We start from the raw sequence: 18,338 nt of genomic DNA on the forward strand, positions 1-18,338 counted from the left end.
CAGCCTCAGGCCTTTTCCCAGGCTGTGCTCCCTTCTGGAACACCTCCCTCTCCCCCGGGCCAAGATCTGTCCTCCCCATGTCTCCAACAAAAAAGCTTCCCAAATGCCCCCGACACCAGATTGAAATTATATGCCCTCCCCTGGGTCCCACCATTCCCCCCAGTCCCAAGCCTTTTCTCCTCCCAAGTAGCCTCGTGGTGGAGTCTGTTCCAGGTAGCTTGGCCCCACTACCCCCCAGGCATCCAGCAGACACTCAATTCATTCCCACTCCTCCAAAAGTCTACTGAGCACCTAGCGTGCTCTAGGGCCAGGCTAGGCCCTGTGAGCTAAGCCCCAAGCAGGAAGATGACCTGAAACAGAGCAGGGTGGTGGGTGAAGAGGCCCCAGGTTGAGAGGTGGGGCAGACTCTAGGCTCAACAGACCCAAATTCAACCCCAGCTCTCACTGTGTGACTTTGGGACAGTGGTGTCCCCTCTCAGAGCCTCAGTGTCCTCATTTATGAAATGGGAATCACGGCTCTGCCCACCCTCGAAGGAGTGTGAGCATTAAACTAGATGAGGAGTTCCTGTCGTGACTCAGTGGTTAACGAACCCGACTAGTATCCATGAGGATGCGGGTTCGATCCTTGGCCTTGCTCAGTGGGTTAAGAATCCAGCTTTGCCATGAGCTGTGGTATAGGTCGCAGACGTGCCTCAGATCTGATGTTGCTGTGGCTGTGGTGTAGGCCGGCGGCTACGGTTCTGATTAGACCCCTAGCCTGGGAACCTCCACATGCTACAGGTGTGGCCCTAAAATGACAAAAAAAAAAAAAGACAAAAAAATTTAAAAAAATAAACTTGATGATGCCCCTGATGTGCCTGTTGAGCCTACGTAAACAGTGGTGCCTAATAACTGCAGCTTCATGGGCAGGGAGTGGGGAAGACTCCTGGATGGATGTGGGAGGGGAGGAGGCAGGACCCACATGCAAGTATCTGCTCCTAAAACACAAGCCAGACTGTCTGAAGACCCTCAACAGAAGCTCTGCAGGCTGAGGAGGACCCCTGCCTCCTCTCTGCTCCCATGCCTGGTGACATCCCCACATGTTAGGGGCTGGCAAGCATCCCAGGGCCAGGCAGGCTGGACACTAAACCCCACTGCTCACATATGTCTGGGTAGCTGAGGGAACTGGATTGTCTGATCTGAATCAATGAGGCCAGGGCCCGGTGTAGGCTGGAGCCGTGCCAGGCCTCGGACCTCTTGTCAGCAGGAGTGGGAGGTGGCTGGGGGGCAGGCCCACACCCTCACCTGTGGGCTCCCCAGTGGGGAAACCGGATTCCTCTCATCCCTCCCCAGCTCTCGGCATCTCAGGGCCGGGCACCATTACCTTCAGAAACCAGTCACCTGACTGGGTGGTTGAGGGGATCTGCAGAGGGCAGCCGACGGGGTGGAGAAGGAAGTGGGGGGAAGAGCCCCACTTGCCAGGCTGTGGTCTCCCTCCACCCTTCCTGCCCCATCAAAGCCCTACCAGCATCTTGAGAGGCCAAACTTACAGCCCTTATCAGATGGGGCAACTGAAGCCAGGAGGGGAGAGAGTTCATTGCTCAAGGTCAAACAGCCTACAAGTGGCAGGGCCCAGGGACTTGAACTCAGATCCTCTGGCTTCAAATCCCCGGTCCTGGTGACCAGGTTCAGCCCAGTGTCATCCTCTGCACGACAGGCACTTACTGTTGTGAGCAAGGGTGGAAGAAACATGTGGAAAGTGCCCCTCCCCCAAGCCAGCGCCCGCTCCCGCAAGGCGCCCCCAGCCCCAGCCCTACCTTCAGCAGCCTTCCACTGACTGTGCCCAGGAAGACCACTGTGTAGTTGCCCACGCTGGCCACAGCCACGGAGGAGAGGCCCGGGGCTCGGAACATGGGCGAGGCCTTCAAGGGCTGTAGGATGGACAGCGGGTGCTGCAGGTGGGCGGCCCCGCAGTCCAGCTGCTCCGGCTGCAGCTGCAAGAGAGACGGCACGTCAGACTTCGACTCAGGAAACTTCTTGGGCTCCTGGCCCAACTGGATGGCTGGTGTCTCAGGCCTCAGCAGCAGAGCTTTGCTAGTCCTGCTGCTGCTGCTTTATTTGCCCAGCTCTGGGCTCAGGCCTAAACACAAGCAGGTCCCCGTCTCTGATCCCAGATCAATCCCTGCCCTCGGCTTCAGTCATGCAGCTACCCAGAGGAGATGGGCACATTTGGGATACAGAGGAACTGGGCAGGAGTATGAAGGAGGCAATGGGGCCAGCCTCTGCCTCCACTTACCTGCTGATGCCCAAGAGGTGTCGCTCCTGTCCTGTCCCAGCTGTATTTTCTCTCCCCAGGCCCCCTGCTCTGCCTCCAGGACCACCCACATTCCCAGCCGATCACCAGACCCAGGCTAAGGCCTCCCCAAACTAAGGCCCCCCTCTCCCTCCCCAGCACATATCCCTTAATCCGCCCACATCACCGACGGACAGACCAAGGCCAGCTGTGTCCAAAGGCACAGTCCCACCATCCACATCAGCCCCACCTCCAGGAGCAGGACAACTGTGGCTGGTGACCCCAGTCCCCGGCCATCCCCTGGACTTGTGCCCACCTTTCTCCCCTTTCTCTGAGTTTTGTTGGTCCTCACAAAGGTTTCCTCTGCAATTTGCATAAAAACACAACACAGGCCTCCAGGAAGCGCCTTTGAGATTAAGCACATCATCCGGGAGAGCCAACAGCCACCCCCACTTGGCAACACCACAAATCTGTATTGATTATGAAGAAAGATATCTGGCTGAGAAAAGTCACAGGATGTCATGGGGCCATTTGGGTGAAACTGGTGTATAGTCACGACAGCAAACATAACAGGCCACATTTACTGGGTACGGACCCTGTACCAGGCGTGTGCATCCACTCCCTGAATCCTGGCAGCTCTCTCAGGTCCCACATCACAGATTAGGAAATTGAGGCTCAGAGGGGACGTGGCCTGCTCAAGGTCACCAGCTGCCGTGTTATGCCACCAGGACTGAAGTGGGCAGCAGATTGGCTTCAGGGCACAGCTTTAGAGGTTTTCTTTCCCCTTGTCTGGGCTTTCTACAAGCCAAAGCCACTGATGATGTGCCTACATGGGTTTTACACAAAATCTCAGCTAGTTTTCTAAAGCAAACCATAAATACGGGGTCCCTCTTCCTTGGGAAAATAAACACAGCTGAGCTCAGAGCCCAGAGAGGAGGTAGGGCTGGAGAGTGCCCTGAGCCACAACCTGTGACTGGGTGGCCTTCCCAGGATGGCTAGGGGCGACCTGGCAAGTCACTTCACTCCGCTGACCTCAGTTTACCCAACTGTAAGATGGGAGCACCTCCCACACAGGCACAGGATTAGGTGATACAAGGTCTCTGATGCTTAAAACCCTCTGACTGTTCACACGATACTGAGAACAAACCTCAAAACCTAAACTGTCCCACTGGGTGCCTGGGACCTTCCAAGCCCACCCCACACCCTCCTTGCCCTTCCTCCTCCATGCCAGCCACATAAGCATCATTTCTCTTCCTCAGACATTCCAAGCTGGGTCCTGTTCCCATGTTGTTTCCTCTGCTGCAGTGTCACCAGCCAGACCATCATTTCATGGTCTCCAACCTACCCTGCCCAGCTTCACCCTCTTTGTCATCTCTGTGCCCCAGGTGCATGGCAGGGGGGTGGGGGGGAGCTGGGAAGAGGCTGCTGACCCGTCTTCCCAGCCGTCTCTCCCCTTGTCACCCCCACCACCCCCTGGCAATCCTGCTGCTGTAGGGAAGAGGCAAGGCAGCAAGCAGGCAGGAGAGAGGGCGCCTAGGCCCGAGTCCTGCCATGAGGATGGTTTTTCCAGGGGCTGTATAATTTTCTTCACTGAATATGGATTATGTGCGTCATTAAATAATACGTTGTTCTAAAATTAAAATTGTAAACCCTTGTCCCGGGGACAGGATCTTCCTGAGCCCTGCCAGGGGTGGGAGGGCAGGAAGGGGCGGCCTGGGAGACCCGGCTGGTACCTTTGGGATTTTCTGTCCCAGGCCCTGGGATGGGGGTCCCCCACCAGCCAGGATCGGGGTCCTAGGAACAGCGGGGCCCAGGCGGTGGAGAGAACGAGGCAGGCCGGCACTGGGAACACGGTTCTCGACTGCCCACCCTGCCGCTCACCGCCATTAATTCTGTGCTAAAGGAATTCTCTAAAAAGCCTTTCCTCTGACTTTTTTTCTTTGCTATTCTAAAAATAAAATTTAAAAAAATGTTTAAAGGAGAAGTACCGTGTTAGCCGCTCTGCGTGATCTGTGCTGGGCCAGGGCGGGGGGGTGGCAGGCAGCGGGGAGATCACAAGGCTGCAACTGACTCAAAAACGGAAGCAGGACACACGGGGTAGGCAGGGCCTCTGCTGTCAGGGACGCAGCCTGGGAAGGGGGACAGGGGCTTGGGGGCCTGGCGGCCGGCCTGAGCACAGCCTCAGCTGAACTCAGTCTCCAGGGGCCATCGGCCCCAAACACAGCCCTGACCCTGTGACTCTGCCTGAGATTCCTCCATTAGCCTGGCCCGCCTCCCATCTCATCAGCAGTTGGTCTTTCCAAACTCCAAACCTCATGGGTGAGGGCAGGGGGAGGGCTAGGATCTCCGGCGGCCTCCTCCTGTCCACCACGGCCACCTTCCCAGGCGTGAGACTAGTGAGCCCCTTCCTGGTGGGCTCCCGGCTGTCCTCAGGGTCCAGCCTGGCATTCAAGGCCTTAGTGATCCAGCTCCTGCCGGCTGCTCATGCCTGGAGCGTCACTTCTTTCTCTGCTCCACCCTCTGCTCTGACCACAACAATCTCTGGAGTTTCCCAAATGTGGCCACACTTTCCTACCAGGGTGCCTGAACCTTCATGATGTTGTTCCTTCAGCTGCCAATGCCCTTCCCACACCTCTGAGTCACTTAGGCTCCCCGCCCCCAGCCCTCCAGTACCCCTTCTTTTGACCCATGCTGTTCCCTCTGCCAGGTGCCCAGGAAACAAGTTTTTAGCCAGCCTTCAAGAAGCAACTCCCAAAAAACCTCTCCCCTCCTCTGTCACAGCACTGTGCTGGTCACCACTTTCATTTCTCACGGTAGCGTATGATGTATGAGCTTCTCCAGGGTGGAGATTATACTGTGGGGCAAGTGTTTACTAAAGAAATGAAGCTAATTTTGACTAAAATGTGAATGACTGTATTCAGCTTCTTCCTTTACATGCAGAAATATTGAGAGCAGCACCACTGTGCTGTGTGGTAAGAAGAGAAGGAAAAGTATGGGTCAAATGTATATCTACTGTGTAACATAGGAGAGGCAGGTGTTCGGGGCCAGGAAGTACCTGGCTCCTCTAAGAACCTCAGTTTATCCCTCTCTGAAATGGGATGAGCAATGGGCGGCATCTGGTCTCAGCTCTTTTCTAGGGGCAGGACACCCTCTCCTTCTCTGGCTGGCTGCCTCCTGGGGCCAAAGCTCAGCTCTGCCCACTCTCCCATTAAAACTCTGACATATTGATTTCACTACCAACTGTAATTGTGTTGACTTTCTCTGTCCAGGAAGCCAGCTGGAGCAAGAGCTTCAAGAGCCTGGCTTCTCAGGCCTCTGCCTCCTGCCCGCAGACCCCAACAAATCTCAGCTCCACCACAGGAAGCACTCAGAGGGGGATGAGGAGCCAAAGGCAGGCTAAAAAACCCTGTGGTTCTGTCCCAGGTGTAGACTACACCGGCTGTTGGGGCTTCATGTTTTGCAATGAAGCATGAAGGCAGGGGCTTTCCTGCATCAAGTTTTTGGTTGTTATCAAACCCTGATCCCGGGAAAGTGAGGTTTCACTGGTGAGGAGCTGAAAGTGCACATTCATTTTGGGGTATTGAGAAGCAGTCTGCAGGGTGGCCTGTCACTCACTGCACCAGGCTGGGGGCTGGACTGAGCCCCTCCCACTGCAGCCAAAAGAAGCTTTTAAAACAGCAAAGCACTAAATGCAACGTGGGATGGTGGAATAGAAAAATTACATTGGGGGAGCAAAGTCTGGAGTTTAGTAGAGAGTAAAGTAGTCGGTTTCTTAGTTTTGACAAATATGTCATTATTTGTCATAATGTATGACCTAAGCAATGGAGACAACTGAGGGAAGGGTATGCAGAAACTATCGGTACCATCTTTGTAACCTTCCTGTAAATCTAAAATTATTCTGGAGTTCCTGCTGTGGTGCAGTGGGTTAAGGATCCAGTGCTATCTCTAAGGCAGCACGGGTTCACTCCCCGGCCCAGTGCAGTGGATTAAGGATCATTGCTGCAGCTAGGGTGTTCACAGCTACATCTGAGATGCAATTCCCAGGCTGGGAACTTCCATATGCCGTGGATGCAGCGTGAAAAATAAAATAAAATAAAACAAAATAAAATATAAAATAAGTTTATTCAAAAGTGTAAAAGTTATTTTTTAAAAAGAAAGAGGGAGTTCTCTGATGGCCTAGCAGGTTAAGGCTCCTGCATTCTCACTGCTATGGCTCTGGTTGTTGCTGTGTGGAACAGGTTTGATCCCTGACACAGCAACTTCCATATGCTGCCAGTGTGGCCAAAAAAAAAAAACCAAAACAAAAGAGAGAGAGGAACTGAAATAAACGTTGCAACTCTCCCTTTAAAAAAATAAAAATAAAAATAATTAAAAAATAAGAAAGAAGGAAAAAAATGCAAAGCAGGTTGTGTCCCTTCCACAGCTCAAGAGCCTTCAATGGCTCTCTTGTACCCTCAACATAAAGCCAAACATTGCTCCTGGACCCTCAAGGCCCTGCTCCATCTGGCCTGCCCCTCTTTGGCTTCCCCCTCAGCCCCTGTCCTGGCCAGCTCCTTCTCCCTCAGCATGCACAGGTGAGGAGGCGCCAGGAAATCACCCCATCCATCAGGAGCCAACAGGGCCCAGCAGGGCAGTAATGGCTGTCTGACTGGCACGCTCTTCCCACAGAGCCCAGGTGAGTAACCCCTCCCCCACTTCAGAAGCTCTGAGATGAAAGGGGGAAGTGTTCTCAAGGTCCCCAAGGTCACAGGTCAGGTCTGGATTTGAAACCACACCCATGACTCCTGAACCCTAACTCCTCCTTCCCACCTTAGCCTATGTACCCTCTCAGCTGCAGCTCCACTGAGCTGACCCGTCCTGAGCTGTGGGCCTACTGGGTGCCAGCCCTTGGAAGCAGGCAGGATGCACTTGGCTATGGGGTCCTCTGGCAACAGCCCCCACACCAAGAAGGAAGCTGTGTGCTGCCAAGAAAGGAAATACCAGCACCTCCCTGTTGGAGACCAAGACTTCACTTCCTGAGGGTCAGGGGTAGGGACAGGGTGGGAGAGAACAGCAGACAAGGCCAGGGAACAAGTCAGGAGGCCTGGCTTTGAGCCAGAGGGAAGAGGAGTGCCTTGGGGAAACCAAGGCACAGAGAGGGGCAGAGTCTTCCTCAGGACACATAGCGCAGTAATTCCCTACCTGCTCCAGGCTGCCTGAATCAGGCGGGTAAAACCAACAAATGGCAATGGACACAACAGCCTGGATGCACCCTTCCAAAGCTTCAGAGGAGGCCTGCTTTGGTTTCCCTGCCCACCTCTCTACAGGAGGCGGAGCCCCCAGCAGCAGGTGCTGAGGTCGTCTGGGCCAGTGGGGCACCATCTAAAAGGGCCATGTGGACCAGCAGGCCAGGCATTCCCAGCACGATGTGTCCACCTATCCACGCACATCTATCTACCACCGGCAATGCTGTGAAGCTGAACACACATGGAGGGACAGCCCCAGGCTGAGTTCAGAGGCCCCGGAGCACACATGCTCTTGTTCCCATTTAACAGCCGCAGATGTGCCATTTCTCATGGCTCTAAAGTCACTGCAGCCTGCCCCATCCTCACTGAGCCTCAGTCTCCTCACCTATCAACTGGGGGCAATGACTGCACCACCATACAGTGCAGCTCAGAGCAGTGCTCAGTATTGAGCACTGCAGGTGTTCACTAAATGTTTCCAATCAGCCCTGTGGGCCATCAGGCAGAGGTTCGGGGACTAGCCACTCCACCCTCTACCCAAGTCAAGCCCCTGAGCCTGGACAGCAGTGTGGCCCTCACCGGACAGGGTGCTGGGAGCCAGGGCCAGGCCAGCCGGGGCTGCCGCCTGCAACCGCTGACTCAAACAGCCGTTGTTTTGTTAGCTGGACGCGGCCCCCCAGACACCCAGCTCCCCCTTCTCGAAGCTGTTTCTCATCCTGGCCCAGCCTGGCCCCATTTCCAGCCCTCCCTCCCGGGTCCCAGAGGAGTGCAGTGTGGGATGGGCAGCCAGCGACTCTTCCTGGCCAGGGCGGGGGCGGGCAGTCAGTCCCTCCCCCAGTTCCTGCGGGGGCAGGGCGGGGTGGCAGCACAGGCAGCTCCAGCCCCTCCTGGCCCAGGGAACAGTTGGATCCAGCTTCTTGCCCTGAAGGGACACGGGCCAGGAGAAGCTGAGAGCTGAAAGCTGCAAGCCGCCTCTCCTGGGGACACTGGGCCTTCTCCCTCCTGGGGCTGAGGGGCCCTGGAGATTGCAACTCACACCCTTCTCCCAGTCAGTCCCCCGGAGGGTACTGGCCTCGGTCCTAGAGTCCTCTTACAACTGCTTATGGTTGCGGGGGGCCCTAGCACGCATCTCTGGGCCAGGTCCCATGTGCCGGAGACATGGAGGTGACATGGGGCTCTCTCTCCAGCTGCTCATGTGCCAGTTCAGAGACCAAGCCCAAGCGGGGAAGGGACAGCTTCATAATAACAACACAGTAGAACCAATAAACACAACAATAATGAGCAGCTATGCTTTACTTTGTGCAGAGATCTCTGCCTATGTAACTTCATTTAACCCTCACCATACCCTCCTAAGTGGCTGCTACTTTACAGCAACCAAAACTGAGGCACAGAGAGGTAACGTGACTTGCCCAGAGTCACACAGCCAGAATAGCTTGACATGAGCCTCCAAGCTAGGCCGGCTGGCTCCAGAACCCTCTTCCTAACCCTCAGTCTCTCCACCACTACTCATCAGGCGCTGCCAACAGCTGTGGGATTCTGGCCACTTGGAGCTGAAAGGCCCTGGATTGCAAGCTGGGGAAACTGAAGCCCATGGAGGAGCTGGCTGCTTCTAGAGGGCTCCATCACCTTGGCCCAGACAATGGACAAGCTCTGAGAGGCGCAATGGGTGGAGAGGACAGCCGATCCCCATTTTGCTCCTCTCCTGGGCCTGGCCTCCACTGCAAGGCCTCTGCCCATGGCCCCCCCATTATTTACCGATCAGAGCAGAAAGCGCTCCGTGATTAACGCCCCACTGGGGCCTCGTGGGGCCTCGTAATGGAGCTGCGAGCTTCCTTACTCCTCTAGTGCGTGATTTATCGTGTTTCAGGGTGAGAGATGGTGGACTGGGCGGGGCGAGCCTTGCTGGCCCAGTGGTGGCACAGCAGCGGGAGAGTGGGTGGAGCGGGCCCTTCCGGGCGGCCTGTCAGTTCGGCCCTGGCCCAGCACAGACTTTGGAAAGAAGAAAACGGCTGAGCTCTGGGGGTAGCCAAGATCCAAATCCACATGGCTGGCACCAGAAGACTTTCTGGGCCTGTCCCCACACAGGGACTGGCTGGTTTCCATGGCAATCCCCACACCGTTGGCAGAGCAGGAGGGGCCCTTGGGAGTCACCTGGTCCAGCCCAGCAGGAGCTCTGGGAGAGAGCCTCCTGCTACCGCCAGCACTGGGCAGGACTAATGGCGAGGCCAGCAGCCACAGGGTCCCTTCTGGAACCAGATCAACTAGGTCTCACTCTCCCTGCAGCCCACAGGAGGTATCCAAATCCTTGGCCTGCACCCCGGACCTCACATGCTCTTGGTGCATCTCTGCCTGCTGCCCAAACCACATTCTACCACATCGCCGGGCCTCTGCCCCTGCTATGTCCTCTGCCTAGAAGGTCTCCCCCAGCCCCATCTGTCAAAGTCCTTCTCCAACATCCCCTTCCTCCAGGAAGCCTTCTCTGACTCCTCAGACGAGGCTGGTCAGTGTGCAGCTCTGGCTTCGGTGTATGTTCTGCCCTCAGTGTCTGCCTGTCTAGGGGCTCCTAGAAGATTCATCCTTTTTGAGGGGTGGCCATGTAACAAAGCTGAGCCCCCTCCCTGCCACAGTCGGAGAACCCTCTACCAGTAGCAGAGACCAGCAGGAGATGCTGCCTGGGAGGTCTGGGCTCTGGAGGGTAAAGGTGGAGGCCCCTGTGGTCCTGGAGAACAGAGTGGTGCGCCCAGGGGCCTGGCCCTCGCCTGGGACCACGCTGGGCCCTGGGGCTCGGCAGCTCTGCAGGCCTCACTGGAAAGTTCTCACTCTCCCCACAGCAGCCCCAGCAAGGGAAGAACATTCCTGGGTCTGTTTCTCTACCTTCAAAAGGGACCCATTCACCCCTTCCCACTGTGACCTTGAGGGTCTCTGTGGCTCAAGCCCCTTCAGTCTGAGTTTCCAGAGGAACCAGGGAGTAAAGGTGATGAGCACAGGCTCTGAAGCCAGACACCTGCTCACCTTTTATCTGTTGTGTGACCCTAGGCAAGTCACTTCTCCTCTCTGGGCCTCTGCTTCCCCTTTCTATAGGTTGGGGATAACACTCACCCCATTCTATTTCTGAGTTAAAAGATACACACTATATATAAATTGCTTCCACAAATGCCCAATATAGAATAAGTTCCCAGGAAACAACAGTAATAATAATAATGATGTGATGGGAGCAGTTCTGGTGACAGAGTGAGGGCGTTCTTGCCACCCTACAGCCCAAATCAGGTTGGGAAGCTGACGCCCACAAAGGGGAAGGGACTCCTCAGGCCCAGGGGCTCAGGCCCTCACGCTCCTCTTCTGTGCACACTGTCTGCTCTCCTCTCTTTAGCAACCAGAACCCGGAACCTGGCCTGTTTCCTTTCTCTCCATGAAAACCTATAGCCCTGATAGTGAGTAAATCAGACTCCTTAGAAGACGTTTCTGTAGGGCCTGATGCCAACCCATAGACAGCCTCCACTAAATGCCAGGCAGCCCCATTCTTGTCTGTCCTGAGCCCATTTTACAGATGGCAACACGGAGGTCCAGAGACAGGAAGCGGCTTGCCAGAGGCCACAGTGAGGAAGGTGCAGAGCCAGGATCTGAATCCGTGGAGTTGGCACCAGAGTCCAGCACTGACCTGCCCACCACTTGGCAAGTCTGGGTGTGGCCAGCTTAACTGGGCATGGCCAGGGCTGCATCAATCCTCCACCCTCCTGGCAAACACTACCCAGGGAGGCACTGGACATGCAGCTCGGGCCAGGGCTGAGGCAGGTGCTGAATAGGATTTGTCAACTCATTCAAACAGCTCTCATTCGTGCACCCAAAGGGCCAGGGGGCTTACTGTCACATTTCAGAGACGAATGCCACCAGGTGGCTCCCCAACTTCCTCAGGAGGCCTGACCAGCCCTAGCCCCAACTTATGGCCCGGCCTCTGCAGAGGCCCTAGCCAGCCTCACCCTGCTGAGGAACTGAGTCACTGCAGTGGCAGCGCCAGGCTTCCATCCAGGGCCTGCTTGGAGGTACTATCAAAGAGGGGGTTTTATACAAAGGGCCCCACCCAGATCTCCAGCGGATGGGGGGTAACTGAGAACCCCCAGCTGAGAGCCCACAGCTAACACCAGGGGTCACCCACAGCAGTCTCCAAAGCCAGACAGCCGTCTGCAGACCCCTACTCCTGTTAACCAGTGTGTGAGACCCTGGGCCTGAGTTTCCCCATCTGTGAACTGGGGATAAGGGCACTACCTGCCTCACAGAGTGGGGTGGGGGCTGTGTGAGCAAATGCATTAGGGCTTGGGAAGGGCCCACATCATGCCCCGGCTCAGCACTGGGAGCTGGGCAATGGTTATTATCCAGCCCCACAGAGGCTTCATACACCCCTCAGGCCCCCTAGATGCTCAGTGTCTACACCATCAATGGCAGTGAGGCCAGGCCCACTCTCCATCTCAGCCTGCACCCCCTGCCAGATACACCTGCATGTCACCCCTCTGTCTCTCCCACACCTGCTCACCTTTGAGCTGGTTTGCTCCCCACCCCCTCCCTCCTCTGAGCGCTGCCTGCCCCATTGGCTATTCCACACACTGAGCACACTTTTCTCAGAGGTACTTCTCTTCTCCTGGTACTAATACCTCCACCTGCCATTTCCTGGGCACTTCAGGTGAGATTTCAATCTGCCCACATCCTCGGAGAGAGACACTGTCCCATTTTACAATGAGAAAGCACGAGGCACAGAGACGGTAACTGACTCATCCTAAGTCACACAGCTCATGGGCAGCAGACAAAGACTCATCATCTGCTTTACCCTCATGCTCCCAGTGTAAAGAGGCGGGTTAGGCGTCTCCTGGCCCAAGACCTGTCTGTCTCTCTAGGCTAGAAAGTAATCCCCTGGAACCTACTCTGCCAAGTTCCACCAAGTGTCTTTACTTATAACCCTGGTCACAGGGAGCTCACTCCCAGCCCCCAGCCCAACTCCATGGAAAGCCCATCTTGGAAGCTTATCTCCCTCCACCTCCACCCAGCATTTCAGCCCTTAAATTGGTTCAGAAAACGCCTTCTTGACGACGGGCACCCACCCACTGCATGCCAGTTTAAAACTGCCTGAGGGTTTTTTTTTTCCACCTTTACTATAAAAAGACACCTTGAAAATGCAGCATTGACATTTCCCTGTTGGTTTTCTTTTTGATTAAAAAATGCAAATATTATGGTCATTCAAGAGTTGACAGGAAAGACTCAGGGACACTCAGCCCTCCCTGGCCTCCTTGCTGGGTGGCGCTGGGCCTCAGTTTCCCTCATTGAAAGCACACACCAACTTCTCAACTCACTTTCACCTCATACGTGAATTAACAAAAGGGCTACATGTAATGTCCCAAACAACCAGGGACAAAGTTGGGGCCTGCTGAAGCCTGGGGGACAAGACTTCCTCCCTCTCCGTTATCTTAAAAGTGGAGAGCAGAGGACAAAGCCTGACAGGCAAGGAGCTGGAATGTCCAAGACCACCAGCCCAGGGGATCTGGAGCTGAGGTCCCAAGACCCCAAGAGCAAGAGCAGGAGGCTGGGTTTCCAGGGGGCTGAGCCACCCTGCTCAGGGGGCAGGTGTCCCTGGAAAAGTGACAGAAAGGCACCGAGACTATCTGGTGCTGCAGACAGGGCTGGGCGGGACGGGACTCCAGCCCTTGATACCCACCCCAACCCCGACCAAACTCACCCTCTCCCCCAGAGGCACCCCTGTTGCATCCCCTACCCCACTTCCATCCCAAGGCCAGGCCGGACTGGGCAGCCCCCTTCTCCTCCATCTTGTCTGCCCCCACCTTTGGGGCTACATCCGGGCATCCGAATCTGCCCTGAACGCCCCACTTCCCTCCATGTCCTCAGACCAGACCCATACCTCCCCCCAACCAAGAACAAGTCCTGGTTGCCCCCTTGGCTGTGCCCAGCACCCGCCACAGAGCCTGACACACAGTAGGTGCTCAAGATGTATCTGCAAATGAAGGAGTGACTATTGCCTGGAAGATGACACCAGCCTCCACCTACGCTCCCTACTTCTCATCTTTCCTTCCCACCAGCCACCTGGGGACGTTCTAAAGTAGTTACATTAAAGATAGTGACAGCACCTGCAAACACGTGGCCCAGGCACGCTACTTGGGTGCTGCACCGGTGGTATCTCATCTAACACCAAAACGGTCCTATGAGGTCAGTACTTTTCTCATCCTCATTCTACAAAGAAGGAAACTGAGGCGCTCATCCAGCTCAGACCCTCTAGCTAAAACCCTTCATGGCTCCCCGGGTCCCCAGGACAGAGTCCCATTTCTGCAATACGGCAGGCCCGCCCGCCTCCCCCAGCCACACTGACCACCTTCTTTGCTGTTTCCCACCTCCAGGCCTTTGCACAGGCTGTTCCCTCTGCTGTTCCCCTCTCTCCTCCGGCCGGCCTCCCGCCGTTAACTCCTGCCCATCCATATACCTCTGCTTGGATATCACGTCCTCCTGAGGCCTAGCCATCTCTCTCTAGGCTCCCTCTGCCCAGGTCCCCCATCATAGCACTCATCCTTCTGGGCCATAAGTGCCTTGCTACACATCTGTCCCCTGCATGGTCCATGACAGCAGAAAGCAAGGGAGTGACCACAGGTCCCCAACGCACAGCAGAGGGCTAGGTACACAGGAGGGGCTTAGGAAATGTTGATTGAGGCATCCATCTGGCACTAGAGATGGGCTCTTTACTGTTGTAGAACAAGCCAAAACAGGTCAAGGTTTGCTGTCCAGGACCAGGCCCAGACCTTGGCTAATAACGAGAATAGCAGACAACCACCAGGTGCTCACTATGGCCAGGTATGAAGTGCTTTACATTAGTTAACTCAGCGAGTCCTTATTAATCCTTAGAGATTTTATTGCCCCCACTTTACAGATAAGGAAACTGAGGCTCAGAGAGGTTAAGTCACTTGTCAGGGTCACACAGCTGGGAAGTGAAGGAGTAGGATTTAACCCAGGGTACAAAGTCCAAGTTCTTAGCCTATAACTGGGGAACCTGGAGCAAGTATAACTACCCCCCTCCCATCCCCGTCCAAGGCTAGAGGCTGAGATCCTGGGGCCTTGGACACATCTGGAAGACACTGGCCAGGAGCACTGGCCTGTGCATGGGGAAGGGGAGTGGGGTGAGGAGGACAAGGCAAAGAGGTCAAGGAGGGCCAGGAACCTACTCCACCTTGGGGTGGGGAGGAGGCCCTTGGCTATTCTGTCCCTAGGGCTGTCCCTGGAGAGGCCCTGCCCCCTAAGGAAAGGGAGGCCCCAGCCCGCTTCAGCAGAATGAGTCACTGTACCAGGCCAGGCTGAGGACGAGGGACCGTGGGAACCAGGCTGGTTCCTGCCAGAGGGGGAGTGGGGGGGCTGTGGGGCCTGAGGAATCCCACACCGCAGCCTGGAGGGATAGGCAGCCTGGAAAGGGCCAGGACGGCCCTTCCCACAGGCTTTTCCCTCTGGGAGCAGGGACTGAGCCCCACTCACCTCCCCAGGCTCTCAGACCCCAGAAACAAAGCCTGTGCCCTCAGGCTGTGATGTCCTAACCACAGTGCTGGGGGCCACCCCAACCAGGCCGGCCCCTGCGGTTGGCAGAGGCTCCTGGGCCCGTCTGCCTGCTCACCCACTGTGACCTTTACCATCAGGGCAGCCGGCCAGCCGGGCGGTGGGCAGCATGGGGACCCAGCTGCAAGCAAAGGAATCTGCGTTTTCTCAAAGCCCCAGTGTTGGGCACACCCACAGGGGAATAATTAACCTCATGAGCTTGCCAGGGCCTGAGGATCACGGAGAAGGGATGGGGCAGGGCTACAGGGGGCCTGGCCCCAAGGAGGAGAAGGCTGAGTTCTGCGTTTTGAGAAGTTAAGGCTTCCCCCGGGAGTGGCCAGGTCTCCTCACAGACTCAGTGCGGAAAAGGCACAGGGACACCTCCCAGGACCCCCTGAAGAAGTGACCCCTCCTTGATGGGCTTCCTTGAGTGGAACCACACAAAGTTCCCCCTTGTACTGGGCCCCTGTGTCATGTCCCCCCAAGAGACATCAATCCCCCAACCTGGCTCACTAGTCACTGCCCAGCCCAGCCCAAGCCCCAGCTGCTGTGGTCCTACCACTGGTCCTCCCTGTCCCCTCCCGCACTCCGGTGCTGCATGCAGTCTGCTCACCTCTCTCCACTCTCCCGAGGCCAGCACCTTTTGACCCAGCCACTGGGACTCCTCTAACACACACCCTGAGCTGTGAGGCAGCAAGGGCTGGGCAGCATTAAGAACACAGATGCTGGGGCCAGACAGCCCAGATTCAAATCCTGCCTCTGCTGCTTCCTAGCTGTGTGATCTTGAACAAGTTCCTTAAACTCTGTGCCTCAGTTTTTTTATCTGTAAAATGGGGATGAGAACAAAGTATATCTTCATGTTACTGTTAAAAACCTAGAGTTAGGCCATGGGGTATGTATCCCACAACTGCTCCTGCCTTCCCCACTAGCCCCCATGCCTGGTGCAAGTGTAACACTCAGTAAATTGTGTTGAATGAGTGAATAAAAGTTGGCCTCAGGAACACACCTCTTTGCCAACCAGTGGCCCCCTGAAGAGTGCCTATTGGTTCCCAAATGCCTGTGTCCCTTGCCACATATCCCACTGTGCACCTAGGCCCACCCTGTTGCACCAGTGTCCCTGCTGCACGTACCTTGCAACTGCAGGGCCATGCTCCACACCTGCCTGCCTCCCTGCACACCTGCCACACCCGTGCACACATCTGCCAACTCCCAAAGGCAGCCCTGATGGGCTCACAGAGCTGGCCCAGAACACATATTTGATCAGACACTGCACTCACTTGCTGTGCCTTCAGCTTCAGCCCTGAAACACCTGTGACCACCAGCGGGCTGCGCACAGTTGGCTCTCTCTCCAGCGCCCACCTGGAGACCAAGACCACTCCCACACACCTAGATATGCGTACCTGTAATTCAGCAGGCAACTTAAGTGCCCCATGCTCACACCTGAGCCATATTCACACTAAGTCCCCCCACCACTTCGGCTAACACCTGCATCCCCGCCTATATCCTGTCGAGTATACCTGGGTCCCCGCAAATGCATTTGTGGCCCAGAGTACACACTCGGGTCCCCGTACACGCATATCTGGGTTGCATCACGGTCACACCTTGCCCAGTTACACAACTTGCCCAGTTACTGTACGCTCTCCCTCGATGGTCCCTCGCACCCTCGCACCCCGGCGGCCCGGGCGTACCTGGATGTTGAGCTTGCGCTCACAGGCTGGCCCGGTGCCCTGCACCACGCTGTCGAGCACCGCCACCACGTCGGGTGCGGGGTCCACGAAGCAGGCGTTGCGTGCGGCGCGGATTGCGGCTTGCACGTCGGCGAAGCGGAAGGCACAGAGCGCCGCAGGAGCTGTACGGGCCGCCAGGGCTCCCTGCGGCCGCTCGAAGACCGCAAAGAGCCTCTCTCGCGCGGGAAAGACCGATACCAGGCGGCTGTAGAGATCGCCGCGGCCCGCGCCGCCCGCGCACTGCAAGCCTAGCTGGATGTAGGACTCAGTGAGCTTCTTGGCGTCGCCGCCGGCGCCGCGGGGCAGGCAGATGCGCGCCAGCAGGCTCCGCGCCTGGCTCTCCTTGTCGCCCGCGCGCGCCTCGCTGTTGAGCGCCAGATACGCGTAGGTCTGGGCTCCCGGCTGCGGGTCCGGAGGATGCAGGAAGGCGCGCACGAAGCCCAGCTTGTGCTGCTCCTTGGCGCTCTGCTTGATCTTGAGAATGTTGTCGTCGGAGGGATTGAGGTCGAAAGTGAAGAGCTTGGCTAGGTCGCCGCGCGCATCCAGGGAGCGGATGGAGATTTCGGGCGTGTTCTCGAAGCGGTGGTCCTCCAGGCTGGAGTTGCGCGGGAAGAAGGCGCTGCCGTAGCCCGTGTACGTGGCGCCCACGAGCAGGCGACTGCCCCCGGTGCCGGCGGCCGGCGGCAGGACCAGCCCCACGGTGGACGCGTTTGGGTGGTTGGCCGCCACGTTCAGCATGCTGGGGAACACCGTGACGGGCTGGGCGGGCGGCGCGGCGGGCGGGAAGTGCACCGCCACCGCCGAGATGTTGCCCCGCCGCCGCAGCTGGCAGAAGCCCTGGTAGATGGAACCGCACACGACCACCAGGCCCTGGCCCGGGTCCAGCTGCAGGATTTTGTTGTAGTTGTCAGTGAGGCGCCGCGGGTGCTCGCACGAGGCCTGAGGCAGCTGCGGGGCGTGACACAACGGGCTGTCCGCCACTGGGCCCACGGCCGCCTCGGCCTCCAGGCTCAGGTTAGCGCCCGACAGCTGGTAGAGGCGGTTGACGGCCGCCAGGTACACCGTCCCCGCCGCGCCGTCCAGGGCGAAGTTGTTGGTGGGCGTGGGCGAGGGGAACCGGCGCTGGATCTCCAGAGCGTCGATCCGCGCCGCCCCCAGGAACAGCAGAAGCAGAAGCGGACACGACGGGGCCGGGAATGGCGGGCGCCGCGGCAGGGGGCTGGCCGCGGCGGCCCGGGCGCTAAGGGGTGCGCCGCCCGCGGCGCGACGAGCCATCCGGGCGTGCGCGGGCTGCGCGGCGCGGCGAGTGCATGGGGCGCGGCGCGGCCGGGAGCCGGGAGTCCGGAGGCGGCAGGAGGCGGGGGGCGGGCCCGGGCCGCGAGGCGCTTCCTGCCCGCGCCAGCCGCCCCCGGCCCCGGCGCCCCGGCCGGGCTCAGCAGCTCAGCGCAACCCGGGGGCGGGACGGGGGCGGCTCCGCTGCGGACACGCCCTCGCGCCCCGCCCCCGCCGCGCCCCGCCCGGCCGCGCCCCGCCTCCTGGGCCCCC

General features: G+C 57.5%; 1 protein-coding gene across 2 annotated transcripts in view; it reads right to left on the reverse strand.

The window, feature by feature from the left end:
• Positions 1 to 18,124, reverse strand: part of PLXND1 (plexin D1) — a 49,968-nt gene extending 31,844 nt beyond the window's left edge. Inside the window, exons 1-2 of one of the 2 annotated variants that reach the window (XM_021069364.1) lie at positions 16,755 to 18,124; positions 1,797 to 1,973 (exon numbers count right to left, since the gene is read on the reverse strand). In XM_021069364.1, the coding sequence (XP_020925023.1) occupies positions 1,797 to 1,973; positions 16,755 to 18,068 (1,491 nt within the window). In that variant the 5' untranslated portion in view covers positions 18,069 to 18,124. The remainder of the gene's footprint in view (positions 1 to 1,796; positions 1,974 to 16,754) is intronic. The other variant, XM_021069365.1, reaches the window with a different exon arrangement.

Source organism: Sus scrofa, chromosome 13 (assembly GCF_000003025.6).
Source record: "Sus scrofa isolate TJ Tabasco breed Duroc chromosome 13, Sscrofa11.1, whole genome shotgun sequence".
Lineage (NCBI taxonomy): Eukaryota > Metazoa > Chordata > Mammalia > Artiodactyla > Suidae > Sus > Sus scrofa.